The following is a 12763-nucleotide window of genomic DNA, read 5'->3' as shown; positions in this document are numbered from 1 at the left end:
CAGAAAGGGTCCCGACCCCTGGCCTCCCGACGTGGCGCCGCAAATCCAGGAATTCCTGGACGAAGAGCTGCCGAAGCTCGCAGGCCTACGAGGGACCACGGACCTCACGGAGCACACGATAGTTATGAGGGACCAGCGTCCCATAAAGCAACGGTAATACCCAAAGAACCCGGCTATGCGTCGGATCATCGACGAGCAGGTCGACCAGCTGATAGCAGAAGGCTGATCGAGCCTCGCGAAGTCCCCACAGCGCCCCCATTGTCCTCGTCCATGTGTGTGGACTATCGACAACTAAACGAACATTCGATCCCGGACGCATACCGTTGCCGAGGATCAACTATATACTGGAAAGACTCCGAAACGCGCGTTCATCACCACGCTGGATCTGAAGAATGGATACTGGCAGATACCGATGGCCCATGACAGTAAGGAGGCACGGCGTTCACGGTGCCCGGAAGAGGCCTCTATCAGTGGAAGGTAATGCCTTTCGGGTTACATTCGCGGGAGCACGTTCCAGCGTACCCTCGACACGGTCATCGGCGCAGACATGGAACCCTTCGCTTTCGCGTATCTGGACGACATCGTCATCGTCGGCAAGGATTTCGCGGAACATTTGCGCAACGTCAAGAGAGTCTTCTCGCGACTGCGCCGGGCCAATCTGCGGATCAACGCAGACAAATGCGTATTTTTTCCAGCGCCGCATAAAATACCTGGGTCACATGGTCAGCGCAGAAGGCATTCATACCGACCCTGACAAGATAGCGGCCGTCAAAGACCTGAGACCGCCCACTAACCTGAGGGAATTGCGGCAATGCATAGGCATGGCGGGCTGGCATCGTCGATTCGTCCCAATTTCGCCACCATAGTGCAACCGATGTCATTGCTACTAAAGAAGGGGAGAGCATGGGCATGGGGACAGGAACATCAGGACTCTTCGACGAACTCAAAGTGCGACTCACCACCGCCCCGGTGCTCGCCTGCCCGGACTTCAACGTCAAATTCTCCTGCAGACCGACGCGAGCAACGTGGGTGTGGGCGCGGTCCTCACCCAAGAGATCGAAGGGAAGGAACGCGTCATCGCCTACGTCAGCCGGCGCCTTAACAAGGCAGAGGAGAATTATTCGGCCACCGACAAGGAATGCCTATGGGCAATCCGGAATTGCGCTGTTACTTGCAAGGATACCGGTTCGACGTGGTGACGACCATCTCGCGCTGAAATGGCTAAACACCCTTGAGAGCCCTTACGGGAGAGTGGCGAGATGGGCGCTGGAGCTGCAGCAGTACCAATACGACGTACATTATCGGCCGGCAACCAGAACGTGGTCGCCGACGCGCTCTCCAGGCAACCTTTGGAATCCCTTTCACGCGTCGAAGAAGAGGGCACGACCTGCCCGTGGCTCAGAAGAAGGATCCAACAAGTTCACGACGAGCCCCAAAAATACCCGGACTACACGTACGAAACGGGCAGCTTTACCGAAACCTGGGGCACGGAGCGACGATGACGACCACGTGCCGTGGAAGCTCTGTGTGCCAAGGACTGCCGAGCGAGAGTCCTCCGAGAGTGCCACTACCAACCGACGGCAGGCCACCTCGGCGTACGAAAAACTATCACGAGGATATCCCAGAGGTATTATTGGCCGGGATTTTATCGCGACGTGAGGCGATATATCCGCGGTTGCGTGAGCTGCCAGAAGGTAGCCAAGGCTACCCAACGCAAGCCAGTGGGCAGGATGCTCACTCGCAAGGCCGAGGAACCCTCGCACCCTGTGCGCCGACTTCGTCGGACCGTTACCCCGATCCAACGGGGAACGCATCCTGCTAGTTTTCTTTGACACCTTCTCCAAATGGGTCGAACTGGTGCCCTTAAGAAGGCAACGACGGCTAGCTCGAACGAGCTTTCAGGGAACGCATACTGAGTAGCTTCGGTGTTCCGAAGTTGTTTGTCTGTGACAACGGCACCAGTTCACCAGTCGGTCGTTCAAGACCTTCCTGCACACCGCCGGCGTGGAACTCCAACACACCGCGCCTATTGTCCGCAAGAGAACCGACGGAAAGGGCAAACCGGACCGTGAAGACGATGATCGCCCAATTCGTGACGATCACCAAAACACGTGGGACGAACTCTTGCCAGAAATGACGCTGGCGATCAACTCTAGCGTCTCGGAGACTACCGGTTTCAGCCCGGCATTCCTCGTACACGGAAGAGAGCCCCGACTGCCCGGCGCCTTATACGACGAGGTCACGCCGGGGACGGGAAGCGCCAGGAAACTCCTATGGGTAAGGCCGACAGGCTAAAGAAGTGTTCGCCATCGTCAGAAACAACATTCAAAGGGCCAGCCAAGAACAAGGGAGGCACTACAACCTTCGCGACGACAGTGGCGTCCCACGATCGGTTCGCTAGTACTTCTACGGCAGCATCACCTCTCAAACGCCGCCGAAGGCTTCGCGGCAAAACTGGCCCCTAAATTTGACGGCCCTATCGCGTGAAGGGTTTCCGTCGCCAAACATCGTTCAGCTGCAGCACCCGAGCAGCCGGAAACGGAAGGTCGCCAACATCAACGATCTGAGAGAATTCCACGACCGCGAACCCGACGAACGTGCCGGGGAGGCGGACGACCCAGGTACGGCCGAACAAGCGCCGGACACGACAGGGGCACAGGTACCGGCTGAAACGAAGGGAAAAGGGGGGAAGGGGCGCCCGTGCCGGGGAAAAACCGAGCGAGGCAAGCGACGACTGCCGGATCCCGAAAAGTACCGACACTAGGTCGACCGACGGCGTAGCCCGCGACAAGCGTCTCCGGCAGTCCGAGACCCACCATCACCGATCAGTGCCATTCCGCCACACAGCCGAACGGTCGAATCGATCCCAACCCAAACGCATCCGAAGATAACACAAAACCACACACATGAAGGACCTACTGATTTTCCTCACTCTGCTAACCTCGACGCGCGCGCTGGTCAAGTTGAATGACTACACTGACGCGGACTATATCCCAATAGCGGACGGTGGCGTCCCCGTTTGGGCCATTTGGGCAACCACGGATACCTGCACCACACTACGAACGTGACTTCATACGAAGATTACGTCGCCGAAATGGACAAGCCGCGGAGCTGTTTAGCCTAGACCGGATGGCGCAAGTGATAGCAGCCGACCTGGACCACATCAAGAACCTGGTGGCCACGCTAAGGGTCCACCATCGGGGACAAGGAGTATAAACTGCTCGAACAGCATTGAAGGTAGTGGCGGAATGCCCGACTTCGACGATGGGAGCAGGTCAAATTCCAACAAAAGCAGCTGGCGGAGTCCAGCGTGGCCAAAACGAATCAACTCCAGTATTCAACCCGGATCAACGAGCTGACCGCCTCGTGAACCACATCGCAGGAGGACAACGCCGACCGGGCGAAGCCATAATAGCCCGGAACAGGATCATAATAACGGATCTGGAAGACCTCATCCTGGCCTTAACCTTGCAAGATCAACGTGATCAGCCCCGCCTTCTGGACGGCGCTGACATTAAGGAATTGGGCGAGCAACACCTCGCTAACATCAGCCTAGTGGAGCTACTAGAAGTGTCAAATATTTGCGTCTTCCAGAGCGCAGACCTACTCCACTTTCTCATCAAGTTTCCCAACCGAAGCTGGCCTGTAGGAAATGCTTATTTTCCCGGTCCAACATCAGAACAAGATACTGGATTCAACGAGGGAGACATCGTGCAGAATGCGGGCCCCAACCTTAGCATCGGGGATTGCGAAGCCACATCGGCGCTACGTTTTGCAGAGAACGCGAGGGGATCACCTGCGCTCAGCAGATGGTGACCGGGTCCGTCGCGCACTGCGCGACTTCGCCCGGTCACTTGGATCCGATCGTCGTGGTGGACCACGGCACCATCATCGTCAACGACGCAAGGTTCACCGTTGTAGATGAGCGGGGACACCCAAGTGTAGCAAGGTAATAATTAGTGAGGCATTCAACTAGTATTTAAAATAGCATACAGCGCGCATTGGTATTTACCGCACCATCGATACACTCGGTGGGAAATACCAATAGTGAGATATCGGATAAGAAACATCGAGAAGAGAGTGAGGGCACTTTGTAATGGCGATTGTGAGAGACGGACGCGCAGCTAATAAAAAAGAGTTACATTAAATCACCGGACGGCCTACAATTTCAGAAGTGGGATACGATCAATCGCCGCCAGTGAAAAATAGCGAAAATTTTTATTATCTCGTCGTCGAAGACGCCATCGCTGAAAAAAACATGTCGGACTTGGTCGGCACGGAGGAGTTCTCGGCCGCCAGCTGCGCGAATGGCTGGAGTACCTCAATCTACCAAAAGGTGGAGCAAAGCTGCATGGCAGCGAGACTTAACGAAATACCAGTAGAGCTGCGGGGACAGGGACCACCGGCAGCCGAAAACATGCGAGAACGAGAGGGAAGATGAGGCGGCGCAGATCAAGACTCGACGAAGAGCGAACGCAAAGAGAAGAACGAAAAAGCACCGCAAGCGCCTGGGCACAACAACAACCATGGCGAATATCGAGCAGAGGTTGAAATGTTAAAACTGCAAATCGAGCTGCTGAAGCTGCAGAGCGAGAGGGAGAAGGAAGGGAGAGGAGAGAACACAACACCAGCGCCAGCAATGACGCTGGCGTCATGTTGCTAAATGCCGCAAAGACATGTTGCCAACATATCATGGCAACATTTCTGGAAACAACGATGACGTCACAACTTGGATCGCGCAGTTTAAGGCCGTCGCAAAGTGAACAAACTGAAGGATGAGAAGCTACTAATGCTGCTAATGTCGAAGCTTAAGGACAAAGCATTGGTGTGGCTGCATTCGAGTCCGGAGCACATGTCGCTGCCAATCGATCAATTGTTGAACGTCATGGAAGACACTTTCATCCAAGGAAAGCAAACTGTTGCTCCGTCGCAAGTTCGAGTCCGTTCATGGGCACGTGCGAGGAGTTCTCGATGTACTTCAACGCCAAAGTGTCGCTGGCATCCCGCATAGTCATTGACGACGAGGAGTTTATTGACGGAGTCATCGAAGGTATCCCAGATGTAGGCCTGCGTAGGCAAGCCCAATGCAGTGCTTTGGCGCTCCATATCAACTACTCAAGGCGTTCGAGAAGATCATGCTGCCAAAGAAGTACGGTTCAACTGAAGGGCAAACACTGGAGCCTCGCCAACACCCATTCGCTGCTACAACTGCAACTCTTTTGGGCACGTGGCAGGGGAGTGCCGCAAGCCCAAGCGCGAAAGAGGAGCGTGCTACGGATGCGGCAGCATGAGTCACCAGGTGTCACACTGTGACGAAAAGAAGTACAAGGTACATAACGATTATATATACAATTTATATATACATTAGCAATTACAATAACAAATGCTTGTCCTTAAATTGCCTCATCGACTCAGGGAGCCCAATAAGTTTTATGAAGTTATCGTGTCTAGAGCACAGTCGGAAAATAACCTAAATAAAGTGGAAGAGCGCTCACGATTAAGTTCGAACGAAATCAAAGAAGATGATTTAAGTTTATATAAGTTTAACAAAGACAAGAAAAACAGAGAAATTGAATTTATTTTGAATAAAAATGCGGATTACGCTTATGTTGGACTAAATAATAGCAAACTTAACATCTTTGGTAAAATACCAGTTTTGTAATTATTAACAAAATCGAATCAACTTTGATTACTAGTAGTGGCAGACGAGTCGATGGGCTATGAGGCTGTGTTAGGTAGGGATTTTATGATTTATGCAAATTTAAAATTGTAAGTGACATTTGCAAGGAGAAGGAGAGTGAGACAAAAACGAGTGTGAAATAAAAAATGAGTGTTTAGAAAAAAATGAGTGTTTAGAAGAAAATGAGTGTTTAGGAGAAAATGAGTGTTTAGAAGAAATGGTTAGGAATGAGTGTTTAGAAGAAATGAGTGTTTAGGAGAAATGAGTGTTTAGAAAAAAATGAGTGGAAATAGAGAATGAGTGTTAGGAGAATATGAATGTGAAGTTAAGATGAGGGTGGTTAAAGAGAATAAGCATGAAGTAGAAGTGGAGGCAAGGTAGAAATGAGTGTTCTGCAATGGTTGAGTGTCTGGAAGACGCGATACTGCGAGAGCGTAAAAACAATTTCAACGAACTACAAGCCAGTTATCCAGACAAAGAAAACGACTGGGAGTTGAAAGTAGGGACAGATTGTAGCCAAGAACTCGCAGGACGACTTAAATACATGTTTAGGACAGCGTATGTAAACGCAGAAAGACCAAACTTACCACAAACAAGTGGGAAATGAAGTTGAATTTCGAACACGAAAAACCGTTTCATTGCCCACTAGAAGACTGTCGTATAGCGAAAAAGCCAAGTACAGAAAATGATAGACGAATACACAGAAAAGGTTACATCAGAACCAGTGAGTCAGAATACGTTTCGCCTATAGTACTGGTAAAAAAGAATTCGGGAGAGTTGAGACTGTGCGTCGATTATCGCACACTTAATAAGGTATGATAAAGGACAATTACCCAACACCTCTGATAGACGACCTACTAGATAAACTGTCAGGGAAAAGACTTTTCACCAAGTTAGACCTGAAGAATGGATACTTCCACGTATTTATGCATAAAGATTCAGTTAAATACACATCGTTCACGACCCCATGGGACAATACGAATGGTTGAGGATGCGTTCGGGTTACGAAATGCATCGGCGGTGTTTCAAAGATTCACAAACAACATTTTTGCAGATATGGTAAAGGAAGACAAAGTTATAATATACATGGACGATATTATGGTAGCAATAAGATAGTGATAGTCACATGGAAATTTTACAAGAAGTGATGAGACGATTGGTAGAGAATAAACTTGAATTAGGATTGATAAATGCGAATTCTTACAGTCAGAAGTTAAGTACTGGGCTATTCATATCGGGTAACGGAATTAAACCAGATACGAAGGGATTACAGGCGTAAAAGGGTTCCAGTCCCACGAAAACGAACGAAGTGCAGAGTTTCTTAGGGTTATGTTCTTACTTTAGACGGTTCGTAAAGATTTTTCTACGAAAGCTAAGCCCCTTTATGATTTGGTCAAAAAGACAGGAAGTTTGAATTCGGTATCGTAGAACTAGAATGTTTCGAACAACTCAAAGTAATTTGTTGGAAGCACCGATTTGGCACTTTACAATCCCAGAGATCCGACAGATTACATTGCGATGCAAGTTCGTTAGGTTTCGGGTCAATTCTAATGCAGAAGAAGGGTGATGGCAGAATGCACCGGTGTTTTATTTTCTCCAAGCGGACAACATTACCGAAGCAAATACCACAGCTTTTGAACTGGAGACACTAGCGATAATTTATGCACTACACGGTTTTTAGAGTATACGTGCAAGCATACCTTCAAAATAGTGACAGACTGCAACGCGCTAACTATGACTCTAAACAAAAAGAACTCAATCCACGCATTGCCGTGGGCGTTAGAGTTACAAAATTATGACTACAAGTTAGAACACAGGTCAGGAAGTAGAATGCAACACGTAGATGCGCTAAGCAGAGCCGTTCAGATACTCACGGTAGACACAAACACCTTTGAAGAAAATTTAATTATATGCCAAAACAGGGATAAAAAACTGATGGAGCTGAGAGAAACGTTACAGAAATCAGAACACAAACATTATGAGATGAGAAACGGAATAATATACAGGAAAAAAGATAACAATACTATCCTATTCTGCGTACCCGAGGAAATGGAAGGCCACGTACTCTATAAGTACCACGATGAACTAGGGCACGTCGGTATAGACAAGATGACCGACGCTATATCGAAAAGCTACTGGATCTCAACGTAAGGTATAAGCCAAGCGACACATTGAAAACTGTCTAAAATGCATAGCGTACTCAGCAAAACGGAAAAGAGGAAGGGTTTTTACACAACATACCAAAAGGGTCAGGACATTCGAGGTAGTAATATCGACCATTCGGGCCAGTCGACAAAGGCAGGGCAACAAACATGTTTTAGTAGTAATAGACGCGTTCACAAATTCGTAAGACTTTTACGACAAAACCACTAGCACAAAGGAAGCAGTAATTGCAATGAAAGATTATTTCCGAGCTTACAGTAGACCCAGATGCATTGTGTCAGACAGAGGAAGCTGTTTTCACGTCAAAAGAGTTTGAAGAATTCTTAGAAAGAGCAATGTTAAACACGTAAAGATAGCAACAGGGTCGCACAGGCACGGGCAGGTAGAAAGGGTGAACAGAAGTTTGGGACCCATGATTGCAAAGCTTGTTGACCGGAAAAAGGATTACATTGGGATATGGTAGTGGAAACAGTAGAACACGCGATGAACAACACAATTCAAGAACAATTAATGAACACCCGAGCAGAATGTTGTTTGGGGTCGTACAAAAAGGAAGGTTTCAGATTTACTAAAAGATCATCTAGACGAACTAACCGAACAGCGGGCAACAAGGGATATAGAAAAGATTAGAGCAGTAGCAGGCACTCATCAGGAAAAATACAGTCTTATAACAAACAAGCAACAAATTCAAGCGAAGGGAGCCACACGTGTACGTAGATAATGATCTAGTTATGGTGAGAATTTCGACACTCATACAGGGGTGTCTAAAAAGCTTATCCCGAAGTTCAAGGACCTTATAAGATATCCAAAGGTGTTAAAAAATGATAGGTATTTGCTAGAAGATGTAGAGGGGTTTCAACAATCAAGGATCCGTATAAAGGAGTTTGGGCGGTGGCAAATATGAAGCCGTGGATTGAAAATGGTAATAATGCAAATGTCACAGGGAATCAAAATGAAGAAATGATTGTAACACGTAAACTTAGAATATTAAGAGTAAACCACACCCAACTGTAATAAATCAACCTATCTAGAAACTAAATTAAATGTAAGGAGTTCAGGAGCACTCCGGTCAGGATGGCCGAATTGTAGCAAGGTAATAATTAGTGAGGCATTCAACTAGTATTTAAAATAGCATACAGCGCGCATTGGTATTTACGCACCATCGATACACTCGGTGGGAAATACCAATAGTGAGATATCGGATAAGAACATCGAGAAGAGAGTGAGGGCACTTTGTAATGGCGATTGTGAGAGACGGACGCGCAGCTAATAAAAAGAGTTACATTAAATCACCGGACGGCCTACACAAGCAATCTCGGGATCGTACCTAGTTACGTATTCCCACCGGGTCTCGTTTAACGGGACCTGGTACGTGAATCACCTCGGCGACTCCAAAAGAAAGGCGGTGGTACGGCGATGACTCGAATAAACGTAACGGCACACAAGGAAAAGCTAAGCTTGCCGTTCCTACGGAGTTAAGCCTACAAATTCAAACTACATCGACGACCTGAACGAGACGGTGACGATAGGGAGCGCCGCCTCCTATTTGTTCACCTCGTCGTCGCCATCCCTCTCTGCGCCATCATCTGGGTGCTATACGCCGCCTCAATCCAAGGCTTCGGAACGAGCATACAGCACGAGACGTGGAGGCCGCCCCCCGTAACCCCCCGGCCAATGACGAACCGGCCAGAACAACAGAGACGGCGCACGGTACTGTTGCCCCGGCAGAGCCTTCCGCGCGGATACATGCCCAGAGGCCGGCCGAGCCCAGCGATAAGAGCTGGCCCTACACCTGGCCCATCGCGCCCGAAATCCTATCGGAGCCCGCGTGCGACGCATAGCTGCGCTGCCCGTAAAACGAAAGTTACGAAGGGAAAAGACGACGAAAATGAAATATCCACAAAAAAAAAAAAAATAAATAAATAAAGAAAGAACGAAACAAAAATATATAAATGTCAATTCGGCAGATTCATGCATTAACTTCATTACACACATTCATAAACCCATGCCCCAAACGTCCATAATCGTCCCACGGATCCATTTACCATAGCTTAGATTACAGAATTGCAAGCCCGCTGACGCGGCTCCCGTGAGTCGCGCTGTCAGCGGAGGAAATGCATGACGTTAGAAATACAAGAAATAAGTCAGATTCCGAACGCCGAGCGAGCAAGGCGATTTTGATAAAACCCTCCTATACCAGAAACAAAACAATGTAAGTTTTCGTCACGCCCCCTGGGAGGCCCTAGAATTAAGAAGATTAATATAGATTAAATAGAAAATAGACACTCTCCCCTCCCCGAACTCTACGCACCGAAGAACCAGCCATGAACGCCACCGAGAACACCCCAGCTAAGGCGCACCAGAGAGCCGCTGCATCAGCAGAGTCACCCGAAGTCGTAGACCTCACGGATTTCTCCGACGCCGAGGAACCGGAGTCCGCTGCCAAGGCGGACGAGGAAGCCGCCCCGAAGCCAGGAGTAGCCGAAGAACCCCACACCTCCGATGGGGACATGTACGCAGATATGGAGCTAGACGCCGACGAGGCAGGGGCAGCCGACCACGAGGGTCCCCGAGACAGCCCCCGCTGTTCTCCCGCCGACCATCCGGGTTCCGTCGAGAGAACCTGTGGTCGCCGCCGCCGTATAAACGACGAGCCGCGCCCTGCTCCCCGGAGCCAGGGTCACCGTCATTCGAAGAGGAGTTCGAAGATGCCGGTTCTAGCAAGCACAGCTTCCCGAACCAGAAACGCCATCATACGCGCCGATGTTCGAACAGAAGTTTTGAAGATGCCGGTTATCACCAGAGCCGCGGATCCCCGAACGGCCGTGGCATTTACCGCCCCGAGAGGGGCTGGAGCGTTACAACTCCGAAACCATACAACGCGTACTACGACGACGGGGAGAGAGAAGAGGAGGAACCCTACGGTCGGCAATTCATAGCCGAAACAGAGACCTTTCACCACACGGTCACGCCATGGGGGTTACGCGTCACGCGTAACCACCAGATGTCCGTAGACGTCTTTGTCCCTCCCGGCCGGAATGTCAACGCGTTCTTCAGGACATTCCGAGAAGCCGCGGAACCAATCGACTAGCGCTCCGAACCGGCCGCCCCAGCCAGGGCAAGCCCCCCGCACGCCGAAGCGCGACCGCCAACGCCCGCATCGGATCCTCCCCGATGCCCCAATCCTCCCGAAGAGTCGGCGGCTGCCACGCCCACGCACGCCGAAGCGCGACCGCCAACGCCCGCATCGGATCCTCCCCGATGCCCCAATCCCCCAGAAGAGTCAGCGGCGACCACACCAACGCACGCCGAAGCGCCCAACGCGGAGGCAGCGCAAGGCCCTCCCACTGAATGGCCCACCGGGGCTACAGAAGAGGGAAACGCCGCTCCGGTTCGACAAGCGGAGCTGACCGAACCGGAGGAGCAGTGGGAAACGGGGCCGGACAGCGGGTACCCCACCATAACCCTACGGAGGGTAAAACAACCCGTTGCGGAGGAGACGGCGCCGACCCCCCAAACTGGGGAGTGGGAAGGACAAGACGAGTTGCTGGTGGACTGCGACTTGGATGAAATACTACGATTTCTTCAAGACGAATCTACGCGGGAGGGGCAAAGTCCAGCGGACTTCTCCCTGATCGAAGAGCTGAACCAGCCCACCCAGTGGGTAATCGCGCCGGCAGATTGGCAGGTGAACATCCCAGGCCGGGCCCTACCGGCGGGCCTCATCGAGGAGATACACCAGCGGCTGCTGGAAGCGGAGAGGCTCCGCTTCCGAAGCTGGTCCTGGGATCAGTGCTACCGGGTCCACAAGCGATCCCGGGCCGCGCCTGTCTGCGTCGACCTCCTCCCGGAAGAAAGGGGGGGTGTAACGAACCTTAAGAAGGTTCGTCACAGCGCGCTACATCGCGGGATCGTCACCGCCTCATTTTTCCCCTTTTTATATCTCCAGTTTCCCTTAAATATATCGTTACTTAGCCTTAAGAACAGAGAATGCATACGATAAATGTACCACCAATAAAGAAACTCATTCCCCATATCGTTTCGCCTACCGTTTCACGACAGCCAATCCCACATTCTCGTACCAACACATTACCCCCACCTCTAACGAAAAGCTCCCGAAGCACTGACAATTAGCCGGAAGAACGCCCCCACACCAACACATTGCCACGCGTTTAGCCATAAGCTCCCGAGACACGAACCGTTAGCCGGTGACAACTCCCCACCGGGCCAACACATTACCCCCACTCTAAACTTAAGCTCCCGAAGCACAGACTAGCCGATAAGAACCCCCGCCCCTTCCCTTCGCGGCTTCGGGACGCTCCGCGAAGCGGCAGCCAATCCGAAGCCGACGAAGACGCAGACACGTAGATACTGATAAGTTAGAGATCGGCGGCAGCGAAGTTTTCCCGAGACCCGGGCCGAGTATAGACGTTGTCCCGCGTGACAACTAAGATACAAGTTAAGAATCCTTCCGGGAACGTGACGAAACAACAAAAAAATATTCAATGTAACAAATTACCTGTTTAACCAGCAAGCAAATAAATCAAATAAATTCCCGACCCACGCAGGTGTGCCTCGCCCTGCGTCCGCCTCTCTCTCGACCCACGCGGGTGTGCCTCGCTCCGCGCCTTTCTTCTCGACCCTCACGTCCGCCCAGTAAGACGAGCCGACCCCCCTTTCGGAGTTCCTGCGCAGAACATTGCGCCGCATACCGGCCGGCTCCGCTGTCCCCTGTGCAGGAATTAGTGGCACCACCTGAGATCTTTAGTGGCGATGGCTGGACTTGGAGATGGCGTGCATCGTGGGCAAAAGTTGGAGATGGCGAGTGGCTCTGGTCCGGCCGCCCACGCTGCATCTGTCGTTTGTTGGTGTTGGTTGCTGCACTCGAGTGGCACTGGTCCGGCCACCCAACTGCATTGT

General features: G+C 51.0%; 1 protein-coding gene across 1 annotated transcript; it reads left to right on the top strand.

Annotated features, from left to right (window-relative positions):
- The first annotated feature begins 9960 nt into the window (after positions 1–9960).
- On the top strand, positions 9961–11824 carry LOC117189279 (fibrous sheath CABYR-binding protein-like). The gene is made up of 5 exons (XM_033394444.1): positions 9961–10055; positions 10160–10557; positions 10647–10853; positions 10935–11672; positions 11819–11824. Exons 2-5 carry the CDS (start codon positions 10168–10170, stop codon positions 11822–11824), a joined length of 1341 nt encoding a protein of 446 aa, XP_033250335.1. The 5' UTR covers positions 9961–10055; positions 10160–10167.
- The last annotated feature ends 939 nt before the right edge of the window (positions 11825–12763 follow it).

The sequence above is a fragment of the Drosophila miranda genome (assembly GCF_003369915.1).
Source record: "Drosophila miranda strain MSH22 chromosome Y unlocalized genomic scaffold, D.miranda_PacBio2.1 Contig_Y11_pilon, whole genome shotgun sequence".
NCBI lineage: Eukaryota > Metazoa > Arthropoda > Insecta > Diptera > Drosophilidae > Drosophila > Drosophila miranda.
This window is presented reverse-complemented; position numbering and strand designations above follow the sequence as displayed.

Excerpts from the sequence above, each read along its gene's own strand:
- LOC117189279 (XM_033394444.1), top strand. The coding sequence starts at position 10,168 with ATGAACGCCACCGAGAACACCCCAGCTAAGGCGCACCAGAGAGCCGCT. Across the intron at positions 10,558-10,646 it reads AGAGGAGTTCGAAGATGCCG|AGCCGCGGATCCCCGAACGG; the intron begins GTTCTAGCAAGC and ends GGTTATCACCAG. Across the intron at positions 10,854-10,934 it reads CGCGTAACCACCAGATGTCC|CGCTCCGAACCGGCCGCCCC; the intron begins GTAGACGTCTTT and ends CCAATCGACTAG.